Here is a 22,591-nt window from a genome sequence, read left to right on the forward strand (position 1 = left end):
TCGCCTACAGCTTTGATGGGCTCTATATGTTTTTTTTTTTTTTTTTTTTTTTTTTCGGTTCAGGACTATCCGAGAAAGGCTATTCTTTTGGCAGAGATCAGAAGCTTAAGAGGACAGAGCAAACCATGCAAGCATGTTAGTACCTGTTCAAGGATGGGGTGTATGTCACATCTGCTCACATTCCATTGGTCAAAGCAAGTCACATGGCCAAGCCCCTCATCAGTGTGGTGGGGAAGTATATGCCTCTCCTACACGGGGAGGTGGGGCAGGAAAAATTGGGGTTAAACGTAAAGTAGTATCGTCTGTCTTGACTGCAGATTAAAGAGCCAAGTCATACCCCTGAGTTACAAAAACGAGTTAAATTCTAAAATATCCTTTCAGATTTAAGTAACATTTTAGTATTTCGTTGGAAAACCACTTACAAAGGACGTGATTGTTTGGAAGCCAGACTAATAGTTTAGAGAAAGCGATCTGATACATTAATTAAATCTAAGAAAGTACAGAACAAAACATATCAATTTCTTTCTGGGGCTTCCGTAGCACCTGTGCTTATCTCTATCATTTTACATATTATTATGCCTTCTGATCGTTCATTTCTGAAGACAGAAGCAGTATGTATTATCTTTGCATACCCAAGGCCTAGTCAAAGCCCTGGCATCAAAAAAAAACACTTAATAAATGTCTTTTGAATGACTAAATGAATCCATGCACACAGAAACCAGAATATGTTGTTCTTAATCTTTTTCAATTCTAAAATCATGGGAGAATTAAAGTAGTTATTTTTCTCTCCCCCGTTTCCTATGTGGGACTTCTCACTTTTCCTTCTCTCGGTGAGGTGATTTTATTTTAAATAAAATAAGTTAAGCATGCTTCGTTTAATATACCTCAAGTATTTTCCTGCAGATGAGCTGTGTGCACGTGAACATCTGTGCGTGTATGTGTGTGTGTGAGAGAGAGAGAGAGAGAGAAATCTGTACAGATTGTATACATTTACCAAATATCTTTAGGGTATTCACTATTCATTTACTATACTATTGATAAAAATCAGTTCTTGAACCGACTTCTTTCCACATTTATTTCTTTTATGATTTGCTTACTGGGAAAACCTTCAGAGAGTCACATTATGTAGTTATGAGCCTGTCAGGAGGTCTATCACCATAACAACACAGTTAAAAAGATTTCAAATAGGTTGTATAATGCAGTCCCTTCACAGTAAACAGCAGACAACAATATACAGGAATGAGAAAGTGATGATAATTCGAAAAAAAAAAAATGAAAATGGAAACAGTAGAATGCAAACTGGTTTCTATTACCATTCAGCACATAAAATAAGCCTTTCGATTTCTATAAAATTATTGTTAGACTCACTTGGCTCAGTTGTATATTTTCCTGATGTAAACCTCACACTGAAGTCATGAAGTATTTTTAAATGAAGTTCATATGAAATTGCATCTTTGCAAGTTATTCAGAAATAATGGAGAGATACCATCTCTGCAATTCCCCCTGCTTCTCCAAACCATGACTTTCCAATTCTGTAGCTGATATTAGAGAGATGAAGTATGTGACAAGAGTAGACAGTATTATTTTTATGTTGCTACACAAAAGGAAACAGAATTTGCTCGTGTTTTTTTTTACATATGCATATCCTCTTCCTGCGGGAAACTTAATTGTTCCTGACAAAACTTTTGAGGACGCGAATGGGTGTGATTTCTTAGTACAAGTCACCTTGGCTTCTTTTTTTCTTATAGGTAAAAATGTGATGACGATTTATTTTATTTTATTTTATTTTATTTTATTTTATTTTATTTTATTTTATTTTATTTAACATTTATTTATTTTTCGAGACAGAGAGAGACAGAGCATGAACGGGGGGAGGGTCAGAGAGAGGGAGACACAGAATCTGAAACAGGCTCCAGGCTCTGAGCTGTCAGCACAGAGCCCGACGCAGGGCCCAAACTCACGGACGGTGAGATCATGACCTGAGCCGAAGTCGGCCGCTTAACCGCCTGAGCCACCCAGGCACCCCATGTGATGACAATTTAAAGACTAAATGAATTATCCAAAAATCACAACTTCATGAAATCTCAGATTTGTAATGAATATTCAGAAGATTTTCATTTAGAAACTCACACATATCAGGGCAGAAATAGTAAAGTGATTCAAAATAGTTAACACCCGAAATCTGAAAATTCTTGGCTTAATGCTGAGAAATATTTGGAATATAATAAGATCAAGCTGTTTTTATCTGATGCTTGACTCTATGCTAAGGATTCTATCAGATACAAATTCTCTATGCTAAGGATTCTATCAGATACAAATTCAGCTAAGACTTAATGACACGAAGCTATGACATAAAGCTCCCAGCAGCAAAGGAGTGAGAACATAAAATTCTTGTAGGGATTTATTTTTTAATGTACGTTTGAAAAATGTTCCTAACAGATGAGAAAAAGTAAGGAGCTATTCATAAAACCTTTGGCCTATTTCCATGAAAATGTTCCATTTATTGAACAGGAAATAAGGTGTAGAATGTACTTTTAACCAAACTAAGAATTCATTTCTCCAATTTATAAAAGCTGTTCGTTCCTTCTACTACCAATCCAAACATTTCCTCATCTGTACCTCTCAAGAGGCTTGTGACTCTTTAAAAGAAGTTCAAGAATAAGTGTTTATGGCACCCTCTTTCCTGAAGAGGAGGAAAAAACAATTCCTTTTCAATGTTGCTAAACTCTGGTGGGTGACAAAGCTGGGGGTTACTTGGTGTGATGAGAAACTTGCCAGAGTTCCCAGTTTATTCGTTAACAAGACAACCTTTTTAAGGGGGAAAGCCTAGAGTTTGCTAGGGTGCATCCATATTTTGTAGAATAAATTTTGCCCTGATGGGGGAGGAGCAGGATGTTGTTAAGACTGTCAGACTTTGGATGCAGCAGTCGTAGAAAAACAGGTAAATATAAAAATGCAGAGCAGACTTGGGGCGCCTGGGTGGCTCAGTCAGTTGAGCGGCCGACTTCCGCTCAGGTCTATAATCTCACAGTGCGTGAGTTCGAGCCCCGCGTCGGACTCTGTGCTGACAGCTCAGAGCCTGGAGCCTGTCTCTGTCTCTCTCAAAAATAAATAAACATTAAAAAATGCAGAGCAGACTTAACCAACAAAATGGTTACAGAGGCAAAAGAGGCAAAGTATGGAACAACTGGTGAGACTTAACCACAGACAGGTGTCTTTACAACTAATGCGGAAAGTCTTTGCAGCAGGAATTCAGGGCTGAGGCCAAGTTTTGGATTCAAGAAACATTGTCAGTGCTGGTACTTAGAAATATGGGACTTATCAAAGACAGTTTGATTCATTATCTCTCTAAAAAAATCTTCCTTGCCTTCAGGTTATTTTTTTTTAATGTGTATTTATTGATTTTTGTGTGAGAGGAAAGGGAGGGGCAGAGAGAGAGGGAGACAGAGAATCCCAAGCAGGCTCCGTGCTGTCAGCACAGAGACCCACACCAGACTCAAACCCACAAACAGTGAGATCATGACGTGAGCCAAAATCAAGAGTTGGACCTTTGACTGAGCCACCCACGTGCCCCCCAGGTTGTTTATTTTAAGCTATCACCACTTGACTCAGCGTTTTCTTTCTAGGCATCATAAAGATACATTAGATTTTCGAGTGAGGGAGTAAAGAAAAGGGCAGGAAGAGTGTATAATCAGACTGTTTTTTTACAAACCCATGTTTCTGAGAGTATTTATGTCACAGGCAATGAAAAGTAACAAAAGTCCAGTGATTTCTTTCCTATGCAACAAAAGAGAGTTTGGCGGAAAAAAAAAGAGGTGCCATTTTAATTCATGAGTTAAAAAGGAATAAGTCAAAAAATAATGACTTACTTTTAAATTGTTTCATGGCGGGGCACCTGAGGGGCTCGTCTGGTTAAGCATTTGCCTCTTGATTTCAGCTCAGGTCATGATCTCACAGTTTGTGGGATTGAGCCCCGAGACAGGCTCTGCACTGACAGCATGAAGCCTGCTTGGGATTCTCTTTCTCCCTCTCTCTCTGCCCTCCCCCACTCTCTCTCTCTCAAAATAAATAAATAAACATGGAAAAAACAAATTGTTTCATTAGTACAAGTCTTCTTGAGAAGGTGAGCTTCAGGGCATTGTTCACGGGATACTTCTTTTGTATGTAGCATGGTAGGCACTAGAAAATTCTTGAGGCTTGAATGACATTCTGAAAGATTAGCATTTAGCTTACCAAAAGAATTCCTCCAATGATTCACCTTTACAATAGACCTGATAACAGTTACCTGAAAAAAAGCTACATTAAAAATGACTGTACAGCAGCCAAATTATGCAAAGAGCCCAAAAGTCCATCAACTGATGAATGGATAAAGATGTGGTCTATACATCCATTCACAAGGGAATATTACTAGGCGATCAAAAAGAATGAAATGTTGCCATTTGCAACAACATGGATGGAACTAGAGCGCATTATGCTAAGTGACATAAGTCAGAGAAAGACAAATAACATATGACTTGACTCATATACAGAATTTAAGGAACAAAACAAATGAATATAGAGGAAGAGAAGGAAAAATAAAATAAGATAAAAACAGAGAGGGAGGCAAACCACAAGAGACTCTTAAATACAGAGAGCAAACTGAGAGTGGCTAGAGGAGAGGCAGGTGGGGGGATGGGTTGAATAGGTGATGGGCGATAAGGAGGGCACTTGTTGGGATGATCATTGGGTGTTGTGTGTAAGTGATAAATCACTAAATTCTACTGAAACCCAATACTGCACTGTATGTTAACTAACTTGAATCTAAAAAAAATGGTTGTAAGTTTTATTAAAGAGAATTAGAATCAGATTTAAAGCAAAACAAAAAGAATGCCTTCAAATTTATTTTTACTTTTTTCTTTGTTGTTCCCGAAACAAGACTTGAAAAAGATTATAAAAGGCTGGAAATATACATTTTAAAAAATAGAGGATGATACTTAAGGTGGTTTCTTTTTTTTCCTCCTGAGGAAAAATTTAAAGACCTATTTATTTCCAGGAATATAGTTGAAGATTGCTTTGAATTCTTTTTTTTTTTTTTCCTGGAAAAACTCATGAGAGATGCTGTGATAAGTTTCTCATTATGCATTACGATTTTTAGCATATCCCTAATCTATGTCTGCAGCCAAGTAAGCCCAACATTCCACACACTTTGTTACATGATCTATGTGAGATATCAAGAGGATCAAATCAGGAAAGCGTATGAGAGCAGGATCACGGTGGGGATGCCAACCACATGCTCACTTTCTAAATTCTGGCAAGGGAACCCAAGTGTCAACTTTGCACAGAGACGTCCTCCCTATGTGCCTTCTCCCTTTCTCCCAGCGTCAGGAGCAGCTTTCTGGGGCACTTGGATGATCACACAAAGAGGAAAAACAAAGTGGGGGGAAATAAAAGCTGCCTCCAGTCTTTGAAAAAGTGGAAGGTGTTCCCTGAGAAGGGTAGAATTACCCACGCAGGTAGAAGGAGCAGAGAGACAGGTGCTCCAGGGCTGGGCTACTATGTTTTGCAGGGATAACAGGTTGGGGCTGAGCGTGCATGATAACTTCCTCCCGGTGCTCAGTCCTCCTGAGACATTTGTTTCAAGTTCTGCATTGTATAATGGGGTCTAAACGAAAAGAACAAAATTGCCTTTCACTTTTTTTTTTAACTTTTTAAAGTTTATTTATTTATTTTGAGAGAGAGCCCGTGCATGTGTGAGAGGGGGAAGGGGCAGAAAGAGAGGAGAGAATCCCAAGCAGGCTCCGTGTACTGTCAGTGCAAAGCCCGATGTGGGGCTCCAACTCACCAACCGTGAGATCATGACCTGAGCTGAAATTAAATGACCTGAGCTGAAATCAAGACTCAGACGCTTAACTGCTTAACCGCTTAACCGACTGAGCCACCCAGGCACCCCCAAGATCACCTTTTCAATTGTTAAAGAGTTGTAGTCACTGGGAGGAAAAAAAAATCCCTCCTCCTCAATTTTGGGGATCAAGAAAGCAGCAGTGGGCGCCAGATGGAAAAGCAAGTGCTGGGGAACATGGGAAATGGGAAAGAGTAGCGGTTACTTGGGTTACACAGAGAATAGAGAGGTCAGAACATACTAACACCTCAGGGAAACCTCAGTTCCTGTAAACATTTCTATTTGTTTCCAAGGTTAGTATGGCCTGGAAAAAAGAAGCATATTTCTTTTAAGTGAAACTATTATTTTATTTCAAATTTGGCTTATAAAGGACAATACTAACTTCCTCTAGCCCATACAAATAAATTATTTCTGGCTCTAAGCAGTGATAGATAAAATGAGCAGACTAATTTTGGACAAAAAGCAAAGTCTGAAATCCCTCTGAAGTTGGTAATGGAAATAGTATTCCTTCCTTCTTTTATTCATTCATCAAACATTCAAAGAAAGCCTGCCGGGGAGACAAGAGATTGGCATAACTAGTTATCAATAATAGTATAAATGCAGTAGTTTATGATTGTTTATTTTAACAAAATAAATCATATCAGATTCAGAAGCATTGTTTTTACAGCTCTCTCCCATGGGAAGGGTAGAATTATGACAAGGGGTCTAGGAACTAGTGTGCTATTCAAGTATAAAAAAAGAAGAGAATTACAGCTGTATGGGAATATAATGAAGAATAAGATTTTTCTTGTTCTTAGGCTTTTGTAGTCACTCTGTACCAATTACTGTCCTAGAAAGTGGTAATTACACAAAAGAGATACAGGTACAGGTCAATAGAACGCTGAGCGAAAGATTCTGGGGGAGTTCTAGCCCAGAGTCGTTAGAGAATCCTTAGTGAAGGTGGAAAAACATGGGCATGATTATGTGATATAAGACTTTAAAAGGCAAGCTAGCTCTTTAATTATTAAACAATACATATTTATTTTATTTTTAAAAAATTTTTTAAGTTTATTCATTTTTGAGAGAGAGAGAGACAAGAGTATGAGCAGGGGAGGGGTAGAGAGAGAGGGAGACACAGAATCCGAAGTAGGCTCCAGGCTCCGAGCTGTCAGCACAGAGCCTGATGCGGGGCTCGAACTCACAAACTGTGAGATCATGACCTGAGCTGAAGTCGGACGCTCAACCGACTGCGCCACCCAGGCGCCCCATTAAACAACACATTTTTAAAGCATATATTAAGAACCTAGGTGATTGGGATACAGAGATTAACAGGATAAAATCCTTGCACTTGAACACTGCAGGGAAGGGATATAAGCACCAAAAGAGGCAGAAGAAACAATGCTATAGAGCAAAATACGACATTAGCGCACAGTATGGTGCTAGAACAGAAGTGATACAGGACCTTACAGGAGTAAACAGGAAGAACCCTTTAGGGCTGCCTGGGAGGGGAGAGGTGAATCCAGATAACATTATGCCTGAAGTGAGATTTCATCTGTTACTCATTCACTCCACTGACATGTATTAAGTACATGTATCAACATATATTAAGTACCATTACCATGTACTGTGTATACAGCTTGCCCTCAAGGGATTAATAGTCAAACGGTGAACGAGACCTATAAATAGGTAAGTACAATGAGGGATTTAATTGTATAAAGCACACGACATTATTAAAGACAGCGTGGTCAACTGTACCTGGGACGTTGCAGAACGGCGGGACCGAGGAGGCGAATTTTGAAACCCGTGGAGGTATTTGTTAGGCAGACCGTGATCAGGAGTACCAACGGCTAAAGGAGAGTTCTAGACAATGAGAACAAGGAACTTGTCTGCTATAGCTTCATGTGTACACAGAATGGAAAAGACCTACAGGTAAGAAAGATGAGAGAAGAAATGCGATTAGTAAGGAGATTAGAGAGAGCTTTGAATGCAGACTGAAAGAGTTTGAATTTTACTCTTTAGATGAGTACTTTTCAAAGTAGAATTCACTAAGTCCTTGAGTTCCAACGAAGTCTCTAAGAAAGGTACTGGGCATGCCAAAAAAGCAGATTTCAGGGGTCCATGAATTCCAGACTATGGAGCTTTAAACATTAATCATTAGGCAATGTAAAGTCTTTGCACGTTTTTATTTTATGGATTTATTCAATTTTAATTTTCTTAAAAATTTGAGACAGAGAGTGCACGAGCAGGAAAGAGAGAGAGAGAGAGAGAGAGAGAGAGAGAGAGAGAGAGAATATTAAGCAGGCTCCATAGCTCAGCATGGAACCCAACGCAGGGCTCAATCCCACAGCCATTAGATCATGACCAGAGCTGAAATCAAGAGTTGGATGCTTAGTCGACTGAGCCCCGCAGGTGCCCTGTCTTTGAACATTTTTTAAAAATATTTTTTTATGTTTATTGTTGAGAGAGAGAGACAGAGACAGAGAGACAGAGTGAGAGCAGGGGAGGGGCAGAGAGAGAGGGAGACACAGAGACCAAAGCAGGCTCCAGGCCCTGAGCTGTCAGCACAGAGTCTGGCGTGGGGCTCGAACTCACAAACCGCGAGATCATGACCTGAGCTGAAGTCAGATGCTTAACCGACTGAGCCACCCAGGCACCCCTTTTTAAATATTTTTTTATGTTTATTTTTGAGAGAGAGAGAGAGAAAGTGTGTGAGGAAAGAGCAGAGACAGAGGGAGCCGTCTTTGAACATTTTTAAGGAAGAAAGCGATAGGCTAAGAATTGTTTAAGGAAGATTCATCCACCTAGAGGTCATCCAAAATCGTTCCATTTCTCTCCTAATTCATAAATAAGCAGTCACTAAATCCTATCCATTCTTCCTCTTCAATATTACTCGAATCCACCCTTTCCTCTCCTTCCCTGCGGGAACTGCCAGTGGTTCGAGTCCTTAACCTTTTTTCCCCTGGTCAAATACAAGAGCCTTCTAACCTACGGTTCCTTACTCTTCAGGCACTTCTATCCATGATTTTGTCCTACCACTTCTTGCACCATTTTTGCAATCTATTAAAGTGTATATGATTTCCATTAGAGTATAAGTCCAGGTATGAGAGGTCCTGCAGGACTGTCGAATCAGGATTCACTGCTAAACGTTCCACGGGTATTCATTCTGTCTTACACCATCATGTCCCGCCCTGCTTCTACGGGATCATACCAATCAGCACGCAAGCATGTGGCATTTTTCCTCATCCTAAACCATTCCCTCTTGTCTCCACATTCCCCAATTGCTACTACCCCCTGCAAAGCAAACTTCATAAATTTCTCTGCTCCCTTTCGTAGCCGAGAATTGGAGGGAATCGTCTTCTCCTAGGTCTTCACTTCAATTTTCTCCTTGACTCACTCCATTCATACCACCATCATCATACCACTATCAAGTCCGTGATCAAATCCAATAGTCAACTCTTCAACTCCAACTCGCTTAACCTCTTGGTAGCATTAGGCAAGGCTGCCAATAGGGTCTTGAAACAGTTGATAATACTTTTTTAAACTTCCTCCTACCTTAGTGGATATTCCTTCGTAGTATCTTTTTTTTTTTTTTTCTCCCTAACTCCTTTTCCTTTTATAGTTCTCTAAGTCTGACCTACCTCAGTGTGAGAATCTCTTCCTTTTGCTCTTTATATTGATTTCCCAAGGGATCGCCAGTCCTTGGGTATATATACTGATGGTTTTGAAACTTGAATTTACTGTCTGGACCTGTCCCCTGAGGTTCCCATTCTTCTGGTTGACTACTTACTGGATGAATCCTTTTGAATTTGGTTAAACTTCTCACACTCACCATGGTCAAGACAGAATTGTGTCCCTCGTCCTTCCCTTCGTCCCAACTGATTTCTCATGAAGTCTTTTGCATGTCAGTCTGTGGCACCCCCGTCCATCTGGTTGTATGGCCCAAAAGAAATCAAAGTGTTTCATTCCTTTTTGTGATTCTTCTCACATCACTCATCCGACCACTGGCAAATCCTCTTGGATAAAGATTCTATCAAAATATATGCCAAATTTGGATGGTTGTCCCCATCCTCACTGCTATGACCCTAGTGTAAGAGCTTATTGGCCCTCGGCTGTTTCTACTACACAATGGCCTCTCAGTTTCTCTGCTTCAACTCTTGTCCCTTTTGACTCTTTTCCACACGGCCGTCCAGAGAGGTCTTTAAGTTTATGATTCATATCATGCCAGTCTCCTGTTCCAAAATCCTCCAAAAACTGTGATCACACTGTTTAAAACGTCCGGAGTTTTTACTCTAGCCTAACCAATATGATCTGGCTGTAAGCATTCTTTTCTTTTCTTTTTTTTTAAGTTTATTTATTTTGAGAGAGAGAGAACCAGTGGGGGAAGGGCAGAGAGAGAGGGGGACAGAGGATCTGAAGCTGGCTCTGCACTGACAGCAGCGAGCCCAATGTGGGGCTCAAAACCCTTGAACCATGAGATCATGACGTGAGCCACATATGGACGCTTAACCAACTGAGCCACCCAGGTGTCCCTGGCTCTAAGCATTCTAATCGCAACACCATCTATTCTCATTCTTGTACTCACCACTCTGGGCACATTGGTTTTCTTGCATGCTATTTTCTGTATGCTATTTGTACTATCTCAGGGTCTTTGCTCTTGCCTCTGTGTGCAATGCTCTGATCTCAGACATTTCAATGGTTCTTTCCTTCATATAATTCTCAGCTGTCTGCTCAAATGCTACATTCTCAGAGAGACTTTCTCTGACAACCCATATAAAATGCCTGTTCAACCCTTCCCCCTTCCCCACTTTCATCTGTGCATCCATTTACTCTGCTCATTTTTCCTTACTGCACTTGTCACTAATATTACATTAGATTATATAATTGATTGCTTGTTTATTGTCTGGCTTTCCCCCTAGAATGCGACAAAGACCCTCTCCTTGACAGGATTGTTGTCAGACTCCTCTGAGCCCAATTAGGCCCCACCCTTGGGCACCCTTAGGCTCTCCCCTTGGGCACCCACCCTTGAGCAAGAATACTACTAAGTTAGGGGCGCCTGGGTGGCCCAGTCTGTTAAGCGTCTGACTTCGGCTCAGGTCATGATCTCACGGTCTGTGAGTTCAAGCGCCGTGTCGGGCTCTGTGCTGACAGCTCAGAGCTTGGAGCCTGCTTCAGATTCTGTGTCTCCCTCTCTCTCTGCCCCTCTCCTGCTCATGCTCTGTCTCTCTCTGTCTCAAAAATAAAAAAAATAAAAAAGAATACTACTGAGTTAGTTCAGCCAGACTAATAACCCTCACTACTCAACAAAGTTCTTCATCTTTACCATCACCTTGTCCTGTTAAGTCACTTTAGCAAAGAATTACTTTTTTTTTTCTTTTTTACTATTTTTAAAAAGTAATCTGTATGCTCAACATGGGGTTCACATTCACGAACCCATGATCAAGAGTCACATGCCCTAGCCTTTTAGAAATTTCCTACCCACTGACCCTCCCATCTTGCTCCTTGTCTATAAATCCCTACTTTTCATTATTGTATTTGGAATTGAGCCAAATCTCTCTCCTACTGTAAAACCCCAATGCAATAGCCCTTATCCTATAGGGATGGAGACACAGACACACACACAAATATACCAATAATATAAATAATATTATAATAATATAAATAATAAAATATACCTTACCTTCCTTAAAATTATATCCTCGAAGAGTGTGTGGTTCTCAGTAGGCATTCAAAACATCTTTGTTCAATAAATGAATATATTTAGAACAAGGAATGATATACTCAGAGAAGTTGGGAATCTTTAATAGATAAAGCTAATTTTATACCACTTCTAAAACATTTCAATATTTTAAGAACAAAGGGTGAAAGGTTTATTAATACATACTTTAAAAAGTATTAATACGTTTAATTTCATAGAATCACAACTTCAGAGTTAAGAACGCTTCAAGGGCACCTACTGCCCCACATTCTAATTAAAAAAAAAAAAAAAGAAAAGAAAGAAAAGAAACTGAATTCTTTGGTTATTTTTTAAAGGTCTTTATTCTTAGAGGGTGAATTATTTTGTCATTTACAGACCATTTGGAAATTTTGAAATTACATAATTGATCTTAAGTTTGCACTAACTAATCATGTCAAAGCTTTGTAGTTAATGCTAACAGGATTGAGCCAACAAGCCAAAGCATTAACACCCACTTGAGGTCATTAAAAGTGGATTACAAAAGACTTCAAATAATATATATACTATATTGTTTTGTCAAGGGTTGTTTTAATTCCAAAGCACGGCCATAACAAAGTTGATAATCAATTCAAGGTGACATTGATATCTCATTCAACCTCACCAATTTAAAAGTATTTAGTATAGATAGGCACTGAATTCATGCCAGGAGGGAAATAATTGATTTAGCTGATCTAAAAGTGTGTTTGAGCTTTTTTCAGGCAAGCTGTCAACACACACATGAAAGCAAGATTCTAAAAATGCCATCAGATCCATAATGTTTATACAGCAAAGCAAACAACCTTTGTTATTCCAATTAATGCATCTGCTCTTGGAAGAAATTTGATCCAAAATGTTTTATTTTTCTCAGCTACACTGAAAATTACAATGTTGACTCACATTGAAGCAATTTAGAAATGTACTCAGCCACAAAATGGAAATGGATTACATTAAGTTTAATATCTGTGACTAGGGTACCTGCTAAAAATTACATCTCAAAGTTACATATTATATTTCCTTGAAAGGGTTTCAAGTATTGTCACACATATTGCATCTACTTATCCTTTTGGAGAAGGTTGGGCCCAGTAATATTATTCTCTCAACCTTACAAACCAGTAATAACAAATGTCAAGAGGTAAATGTGTATAGGGAAAATAATGTATCAAGAGCAGTTTGTTGATACCTTGGGCTATAGCCTACAGTCCTTTCTTGTAATCTTATCTTTTTCCTTTGATAGTTTCATTTTTTTTTTTTTTTAATTTTTTTTTTTCAACATTTATTTATTTTTGGGACAGAGAGAGACAGAGCATGAACGGGGTAGGGGCAGAGAGAGAGGGAGACACAGAATCGGAAACAGGCTCCAGGCTCTGAGCCATCAGCCCAGAGCCTGACGCGGGGCTCGAACTCACGGACCGCGAGATCGTGACCTGGCTGAAGTCGGACGCTTAACCGACTGCGCCACCCAGGCGCCCCGATAGTTTCATTTTAAAATGGGGAGTGGGGACTGGGAGTTGAATTTCCTCACAATTGAAAAGAACTTTCAGTATAATCTATTTCAACTCTACTAGTTTTACCAATGAGATATGAAATGATCTGTTTTTGTTTTTGTTTTTTTTTAAGTATATTTATTTTGAGTGAGAGAGCTCATGAGCAGGGAAGGGACAGAGAGAGAGGGAGAGAGACCTAATCCCAGCAAGCTCCATGCTATCAGCACAGAGCTTCACAAGGGACTCGATCCCATCAACTGTGAGATCATGACTTGAGCTGAAATAAAGAGTTGGGCATTCAACTGACTGAGCCAGCCAGGTGCCCCTAAAGTACTTTTTTTTATCAGTGAAATATTTTATCTGGTTATTTGCTTTCAAATACCTTAGGAAACAAATTAAAAAGTGCCAAGATAGACTGGTAAATGTTAACACTGTTGATAATCATCAAGGGTAGGGGTTATTTCTACTACCTACTTTGGTGTATGTTTGGAATTTTTCATAATAAAAATTAGATAATTATTGGTCTTGTAATACATAAAACATACCATCAACGCAGTTCATTAATCACTGAATGTCCAACTCTTATTTTATGTATGTTTTAAGTTTATTTATTTAGAGAGAGAGAGAGAGAGAGCACATGCGAGCGTGTGCAGAAAAGGGGCAGAAAGTAATGGAGAGAGAGAATCCCAAGCAGGCTCCAGGCTATCAGTGCAGAACCTGATGCGGGGCTCAATCTCACGAACCGTGAGAACCATGAGATCATGACCCAAGCCAAAATCAAGAGTTGGACGCTTAACCAAGTGAGCCACCCAGGGGGCCCATCAACTCTTCTTATTTTAAACTTCAGAGCAATAACAGAAATGCCTTAGGATGAATCTATAAGGTCCTACATGTTCTCCCTTATGCCTATTTCCAATCTCACTAATGACTACTGCACTAAAGATAGAAAATTATGCTTTGTAGTCAATATGCATTTGCATAAAATAAAACTATTAATTTTGACTTTTTAATTTTATTATTTTTTATTAAACGTTTTCATTTAAGTAATCTCCACACTTTACATGGGGTTCGAACTCACGACCCCAAGATCAGGAGTCACATGCTTTTCGAACCGAGCCAGCTGGGCACCCAACTTCTTTTTTTAAAGTGCTCTTCCCTATATTCTTGTTCCTTAATTCTATGGTTTAGTAACTATTTTGCTTATTTCAATTCAGTAAATATTTCTGGAATGATGTACCACTTTCTGTTAGGCCCTAGGAACAGCAGATGGGATATGTAATTTTTATATGTATCTATGAAATATTCACTTATAGATAAGTATATATGAAAAATACATGAGATATTAATATATAATAGAATTGATAGATGCTCTATTAGCTGTATGAAGAAAGTCCTATGGGGACCCCAAAGAGAAATGTGTGATCAAAAACTTGATGAATAATGTCAGAGGAAGGACAGAATTATCTTTCTATGCGCTCTATAAAGAATATTAGGGGCACCTGGGTGTCTTAGTTGGTTGAGGGTCTGACTCTTGATTTTGGCTCAGGTCATGATCCCAGGATTGTGGGATTGAGCCCTGCGCTGGGCTCAGTGCTGAGCATGGAGTCTGCTTGGGATTCTCTCTCCCTCTTCCTCGCTCCTCTACCTTGCTCACATGCCCCCCCCCTTCTCTCCCTAAAAGAAAATAAAAAATTATAAAACATGAAGAGACAATCAAAGAATATGCTTCCAAAAATGTACACAAGTATTATAGAGATGTGTGGGACAATTAATTTATAAAAATGTTATTTTTCTGGATTTAGGAATGTTTGTGTTGTCAGCTTCAAAGGATGTGTACATAGTTGTGTTCTCTCTTTCAAATAAATACTCACTTTCATACACAAGTTTGTATTTTTTTTCCTTAAAGAGGTCCTGCACATTATATAAACTTCAGGTGCCACACAACGTGAATCCACTTGAGTGCCTGTAATTTGCTAGGCACTATTCTGGGAGCCAAGGATCCATCAGTGAACAAAATAGAGAAAAAAAAAAAAAAACAACCCTCTCTCTTTGAAGCTTACGTTCTAGTTAGGAGTGACAAGCAAAACGAAAACATAACAAACGAGGAAATGAAATAGTATGTCAGAAAGTAAGTGCCATGGGGGAAAAAGAAACAGCTGAGAAGGGTAGGGAGAAGGAGAGCGCGCAGGGCAGAGAGTATGGGTGGGCTGGTACTTCCCATGTTAAAATAAGGTGGTCAAAGCAGGTAAGTCTCATGGGGAAGGTGACTGAGCAAAGACTTGAAGGAACTGGTTGTTGAGAATACCAGTGGAATCTAGCGTAGTATATTAGGCTAATGGTAGTCCATTATTCTCTTATTCAGGCTCTGAGTATTTGAAGTAAAATAACCCCAAAGACCCAGTATCAGTGAGTAGAGCAGTTAACAGCTGGAGCAGGGTTGAGAACTGAATGACTGTCTGGGGCACCAATCTAGAGATAGGTACTAAAGAACATAGGGACACTATAGCATCACTGGAAAATAATCAAATGGGGAATATTGTTATTTACCAGAACATCTCTCTTGGTGCTGGGGGGTTGGTGGTGGTGAGACCTCCAAGGGGCACGGCACTCAAGGAGATTTGTTCTGATGAACAGTCAGGTTTGTTCTCCTGGGGAGGGTGAGGCAGTTGGGAACCACATCCGAAATGCCCCAGGGCAACAGGAGGCTGCTCCCTGCCAATGAGAGAGTGGTGCTTTCCCAGCCTTCTCAGCCCTTAGGGTTCAATCTTGCTGCCAAACTGAGGTCAGGAAGACAGCTAAACGTATAAGCTTGAAGTATACATTGTTGGCCTGCCCTCGACATAACTATGAGAATGGGACTCCAATCGTGAACATTTTAAATGTTCTTAGAACAGCACATTTGGTTTTCTTTGGCAGCTGTGGTATGGTAGAGAGACCAAAGGACAAGTCAGAACTGCATAGGGGTTCTGATGAGTCTGCCACTTAGCCGATTTAAGTTTTACCATCTACAAAATGGGCGTAATAATAAGTTTCTTTTATGGCAGTCAAATGAGATCATTGTGTTCAAATGAACGTTTTAATCAGCGAAGTACATACTTGTTGGCATAATAATAAAGCTACAAGGTCGTTCACAGTTGCTGGGTAAGGATCATAGTTATGAAGTATATAATAACAAGTTGTAATTATCGAGGAGTAAAGATGGTGTGTAAAATGCTTTAAAATCTCCATTGATAATCTGCCTTCGTGGCGAATCAAGAAAACAATCTAACAGACTTTTCAATGTCTTTTACTGGTATATCAGAAGAAGAGACATACATCATCTGTCTCAAAAGCAAAATTAAGTATTCTGTTTTCTTACTTATTTGAACGAATACCCAAATGAAGGTTCAGCATTAAAAATAACTGGCTGTTTTCTCCCAATTGCCAGCTAGGTAGAGTGATTCTTAAATGACACTTCTTGTCAGCAAGAAAGATGATCCCAAGAATGAACGAAAATAGCCTCTGTTCAACAGCTGTGATATTTATAATTTATAAGCTGTGATCATCTCTCATCAGATTGCCTTGGTGTCTGACCAAGAAAGGATGTATGTTTGCCATTTGTGTATCTTATCACTTCTCAGAAAATAAACTTTTATTACATTTTATTCCTTCTGATCAATACATTTCTCTCTTTACACATAAACAGTGTGATAAGAGGCTTCCTGTTTGAGGAGCATGACCTTGAAACTCTAGTGTTATGCACAAGTTAAGTATGTTCAACTACTCCGTAAACATTCAGTTCCAATCATCAAATCATTTTTAAGCACTGAAAGGCAACCCTGAAGACTCGGACCACATGGAAGGAAGAAAGGGAGGGAGGATGGGAGAGATCAATTCGTAACGAAATTCTTGTCAGTCTTTAATACTGTGCCTGCGTGTCACGCTTCCAGTTTCCTCTCACCCTTCTCCCCTACTTCGATCTCTATTTTTCTTTAATTTATGTCCTTATATCGCCCTTGCTCTTCACAATTCTCTAGGTTCTTTATGTATTTTACTTGCTTTGCTCATTACATTGTTTCTCTTTTCATTTCACTATTGCCCCCTTTGGGCAACTCTACGACCAGCTAAATCTACACTTTATATAAGCATGTCCTAAGTTACAATCGAGCAAAAATCGTGACTGTGCGTTACTGGAGAACTAAATGCAAATCAGAATTGAGAGCTCTTGGGGAGAGAGCTCTTGCACCACAGGGCAAGAGAACGGAGAATTACAAAATGCACAGTGGAGAACAACTGAAGAGAGCACAAGTATTGCGTCCTCTGTGTGCCAAGACCTGCATCAGAAACACCCCGCCCATGACTCGAAAAACTTCCCACTAGCGCTCCGCAGACTGACCTTCGATCGAGGCCCTTCCCCACCGCCGCCTCCCCCTGACGTCCCTTACACCCGCACTTTAGACTTCACGTCCCTCTCTCCCCACACCTCAGGCCTGCCTCTCTTCAAATTCGATTCCCACGTCGCCGCACGCCGACGCTCGGCCCCTCTCGGCTCACACGTTAGCTCCCCTCGGTTTCTCCCACGGCGGGTTCGGAAGCCGGCTCCCGCGCTAGGCGCCCCCCACAGGTGGAAGGGGCCACCCCCCTCCCTGCCCCCGCTCCCTCCCCCGCACACCTGGCTGCCCCCAGGCCCGCCCCGCCCCCCTCCGGCGCCCCGCCCAGCCCCCAGCCGCCGCCGCTGCCGCCGCCGCCGCCGCCGCCGCCGCTGCCGCTCGCGCCCGGACGCTCCCACGCCGCCGCCGCCGCCGCCGCCACCGCCACCGCCTCCCGCGCGCCGCGCCCGCCCCGAGCCCCTCGGCGACTCGGGCCTCCCCCCACCCCCCCCCCCCCCCCGCGCGGGCCCGCTGCACTGTGGGTAGGCGGCGGCCACACTGAGGAGCCCGCGGCGGCGGCCGCACTCGCACGGAGGAGCCGGCGGCGGAGCGAGGCTGCGCGCGCCGAAGATGGCTGAGAAGCAGAAGCACGACGGGCGGGTGAAGATCGGACACTACGTGCTGGGTGACACGCTAGGCGTCGGCACCTTCGGCAAAGTGAAGAGTTGAGTACGCGCCGGAGGCCGCCGCGCGGGACTGTCCGCTCGCAGGAGGCCGGGCCGGGCGGCGGGAGCCCGGCGCGCCCAGGGCCGCGGGCGGGCGCGGGCCTGGCGGCAGGTGGAGCGGGCCCGGGAGCCCCGCGAGGGCGGGCGTGGGGGCGGCGGCGGGGACGACGGCGGGCCCGGGGTGTGACCGGCGGTCCGTGCCCGGGTGGGTGACGCCGGAGGTCGGGCTGGGGGGCAGGGTGCCTTGCAGCGGAGTCGGTGTGGGCGGCGCCGGGGAGTAAGACCCGGTGCCGGTGAGCGAGTTTCCAGCGCCTCAGGTGCCTTGCTGGGTGCTTCGCGTGTGAGCTCATTTCATCCTTGCGGCGACTCGGCGCAGGTGTTGTCCTCACCTTGAAGGTGGGAAAACGGGGACCCCTAGAGGTTTGGGAACGAGCCCAAGGTCACACCGAAATTGGCAGAAGCAGGATGAGGTGCAAAATGTCTTCCAGTACTGGCCAGGCCGGGAGGTGCCTGCCGTCCGACGCTCGTGCTCCGGGATTCGGGTTGGTGGGGCGGACGCTTTCGGGCAGGTTCCCAGGGCCTGCAGGTGGGGGCGTGAACGCAGGGAGGCCGCTGCAGCGGGTCTGGGCTCGGTTAGATCTGGGGGTCTCAAGGGTGCTTGGCGTGTGGAAAGAAGTCTAGGAAGGTTTTTGGAATGGGGACAGATTAAAGGTTCCTTGGTGTTGGCCCTCGGAGCGTGCTGGGCTCAGGAGGCCAGAACTGCTGAGACCTGTCCAGCTGAGGTCTGTTTTTTTTGGTGATGGGATCCCATTTTGGGTGTAGAAAACAGGCTGCTTTTGAATGTCATTTTATTTATTTATTTTTTTTTACTTGTTACTAGTTAAGTATTGAACCTTTTTTTTTTTTTTGATGTTAATAGGAGTCACATGGGGTTTTATTAATCTGTCCTGTCTTCAGAATTAGAGCCAGCTTATTAGAAATAATTTCCGTTGGATTATTGTAAATCCAGAATTACAAGTCAAACGTCAGCTTTTTTCTTTTGCTGTAGGCAGTCTGAGATTTTACTCTCAGGCCTTTAGTTCTCTGTAAACTTCATATTTTAAGCCTCAAGTCAAAGGTGTTAAATAGGTAGAAGGAACTCGTTCATTCCCGTGGCATAGATCATCTTATTTACTTGCACGTGTCTGATGCTGTTTTATTCGGAAGGCACTTGCCGAGCACCTGCTGTGTGCTAGGCATCATTCTAGGCGGTGGGGATACAATAAGGAACACAGCCACATTGAAATCTCTCCTGTGGGGTGCCTGGGTGGCTCAGTTGGTTAAGCCACCGACTTCGGCTCAGGTCATGATCTCGCGGTCTGTGAGTTCTAGCCCCGCATCGGGCTCTGTGCTGACAGCTCAGACCCTGGAGCCTACTTTGGATTCTATGTCTCCCCCTCTCTCTACCCTTCCCCTGCTCACGCTCTGTGTCTCTCTGTCTCTGGATGATAAATAAACGTTAAAAAAAAATTAGATAAAATCTCTCCTTTTGTGGAGCTTATGTTCTAGTAGGAGGAGACAAAAGATCAGAATATATGTGTAAAATATGTAGTCAGTTTAGTGCTACTGAGAAAAATGAATCAGGGAGGAGAGAGTGAGTTTTGTGAGGTTGCAGTTTTCAATAAGGTGGTCAGGCCAAGTCTCACAGACAAGGTGGTATTTGTGTAAAGACCTGAAAAGTTTGTAAAAATCTTTGAAGTACTATGTGCGCCATAAAGTCCTGGGGTATTATAAAAGGCTTCCTAGAGCGGCTAGCCAAGAGGATATATTTAGGATGAATATAGGAAGATCCAAGCCTTAGATTCATGCCTGTAAGGTTACTTGCCATTCAGTGTCATTACTGAGGGCTACCGTGTCATGACATGATCCATTTACTCAAGCAAGCTGTGCCTCTGCCATCTGGGCATGTATACCCTCAAAGTTATATAACTTACCCTGCATCCTTTCAAACTGTGTTAAAATGTTTGTCGTTTTGAATTCTTACATAATTTGAATGTAGACGAAAACACCCATCAGATCCACCGGCCCATTGTCAAAGGACGACTTAAATCTCTTTTGTATATACTCTTGAGCAGCTTCCAGGCCCTGGCTTCTTAAAATATAAACCAGTGGAAGGTACGCTGATTTATGAGAAAACCTTTTCCTGGAGGGCCCAGTCTAATGAACGATCAGAGGAGTGTTTTTAACACCATGTTGGAGCCTCTCTAAAGTTAGACTGTGATTTCCCATCCCGGATTAGAAGTAGTACAGTTGCTCAATAAAAATGGTAGAAATTGCTGTAGTCAGTCTTACTTAATTCTTCAGGGGACAACAAACAAAAGTACACGTATTTTTAAAAACTTGTATTTTTGGGGGCGTCTGGGTGGCTCAGTCGGTTCAGTGTCCAGCTCAGGTCATGATCTCATAGTTTATGAGTTCAAAGCCCACATGAGGCTCTCTGCTGTCATCGTGGAGCCTGCTTGGGATCCTCTGTCTCCCTCTCCCCCTCCCCCACTCTCTCTCTCTCAAAAACAAACATTTAAAAAATGTATTTTTTAAAAAGAAAAATATACCTTTATTGAGGCATGTTTATGTATCATAAAATTCACCCATTTCAAATGTATGATTCATTAATTTTTAGTAACTTTATTGATGATGCAGCCATCATCATAGATGGAACCAACATCAACTTTAAAACATTTTTATCACCACAGTAAGATCCCTCATGTTCATTTACAGTTCATCTTTGTTCCCACCAGCAGCCTCAGGAAACCCCTAATCTGTTTTCTGTCTGAATAAACTTTATTTCTCTGGACACTTCTGATAAATAGGATCATTCAATAATGAGTCTTTCATATTTCCTTTAACGATGTGTTTAGGCTTATGCATGAGGTAACGTGTCAATAGTTTATTCCTTTTTATTGCTAAATAATGTTCCATTGTGTGGACATGCCACTTTCTGCCTGTACATTGACCAGTTGATGGACACTGTTTTCAGTTTGGGGCTATTACAAATAATGCTACCACAGGGATGCCTCGGTGACTCAGTCAGTTAAGCGTCCGACTTCGGCTCAGGTCATGATCTCACGGTCTGTGAGTTCGAGCCCCACGTCGGGCTCTGTGCTGACAGCTCAGAGCCTGGAGCCTGCTTTGGATTCTGTGTCTCCCTCTCTCTCTGCCCCTCCCCTGTTTGCGCTCTCTCTCTCAAAGATAAAAATGTTAAAAAAAAAATTTACGAATAATGCTACCACAAATAATTGGATGCAAATCTTTGGGCACATGTTTTCATATATCTTGGTCAGGTACCTAGGAGAAGAATTGTTGGGACATATCATAGTTTGTATGTTTAGCTTTTTGAAAAACTGCAAACTTTTCAAAAGTGGTTGTACCATTTTACTATCCTACCCACAACGTATGAAGGTTCTCCTTTCTCTACATCCTTACCAACATTTGTTGTTGTGTGTTTTAAAGGCATTTTGATGGGTGGAAATGGTGTCCATTGTGGCTTTAATTTGCATTTGTTAATGATTAATGATACTATCTTCAGATACTTATTAGCCATATATTTATTGTCTTGGGTGAGATATCTCTTCATATCTTTTGCTCATCTCATGAGCTGAATTATAAGAATTCTTTACAAATTTTGGGTCCGAGTCCCTTATTGGATGCAGTTTGTAAATATTTTCTCCTAATCTGTTTGACTTTTCATTTTCTTAACGGTGTCTTTTGAAGTTTAAAAGTTTTGAATTTTCATGAGGTCCAATTTATTCTTGTTTTTATGGACCTTGCTTTTGATGCTATATCCAAGAAATCTTTGCTTTAGATCTCAAGGATTTTCTCTTACGTTGTCTTCTAAATATTTTGTTTTAGCCCTCACATTTAAGTGTATGACTCATTTTGAGTTAATTTTTGAGTGTAAGAGGAGGTTCTAAGATCAGCTTTTTGAATGAATACCCAGTTGTTCCAGTACAATTGAAATGTATTGAAAACATATTTTTAATTGTTATATAGATTTAGACCTTGTAAAGTTAATTACTACTAAATAACTTAATGATAGATGATTTAGTTTTTTTTTTTTTTTTTTAAGTTTTTTATTTGAGAGAGAGAGGTAGAGAATCTCAAGCAGGCTCCATGCCATCAGCACAGAGCCCGACGTGGGGTTCACCTCAGTAACTGTGAAATCATGACCTGAGCCCAAATTAAGAGTTGGACGCTTAACTGAGCCATTCAGGCGCCCCGGTGATTTGGTTTTATATGGTTTTAAAAACATGGAAATGGAAGAGTAAGTAGCATTATTTTTGTGTGTGCCTTTTCTCCTTAACTGTTAGGCTAATTACAGATTTTTAAGATTTAACTTGGTGTATCAACTGATAGGCCAACGTTAGGTACGATAAGCAAAAATTGAAAGTGGCATAATTTTCATTTGATAGCACTTGTTTCAAGTC

The 22,591-nt window shown here is 41.5% G+C and overlaps 1 protein-coding gene and 1 long non-coding RNA gene across 4 annotated transcripts in view; one reads left to right on the forward strand and one right to left on the reverse strand.

Annotated features, from left to right (window-relative positions):
* Positions 1-7,538: 7,538 nt before the first annotated feature.
* Positions 7,539-17,669, reverse strand: LOC123597960. The gene is made up of 3 exons (XR_006712331.1): positions 17,517-17,669; positions 9,687-9,783; positions 7,539-7,780 (listed from the first exon to the last, which is right to left on the reverse strand). It is a non-coding gene; the product is annotated as an uncharacterized LOC123597960 (long non-coding RNA).
* A 234-nt stretch (positions 17,670-17,903) lies between these two features.
* The window catches only part of PRKAA2 (protein kinase AMP-activated catalytic subunit alpha 2), an 80,149-nt gene continuing 75,461 nt past the window's right edge, over positions 17,904-22,591 (forward strand). The window contains exon 1 of one of the 3 annotated variants that reach the window (XM_045477546.1): positions 17,904-18,127. In XM_045477546.1, the coding sequence (XP_045333502.1) occupies positions 18,034-18,127 (94 nt within the window). In that variant the 5' untranslated portion in view covers positions 17,904-18,033. The remainder of the gene's footprint in view (positions 18,128-22,591) is intronic. The other 2 variants (XM_045477545.1, XM_045477547.1) reach the window with 2 other exon arrangements.

Source organism: Leopardus geoffroyi, chromosome C1, assembly GCF_018350155.1.
Source record: "Leopardus geoffroyi isolate Oge1 chromosome C1, O.geoffroyi_Oge1_pat1.0, whole genome shotgun sequence".
NCBI classification, from domain to species: Eukaryota; Metazoa; Chordata; class Mammalia; order Carnivora; family Felidae; genus Leopardus; species Leopardus geoffroyi.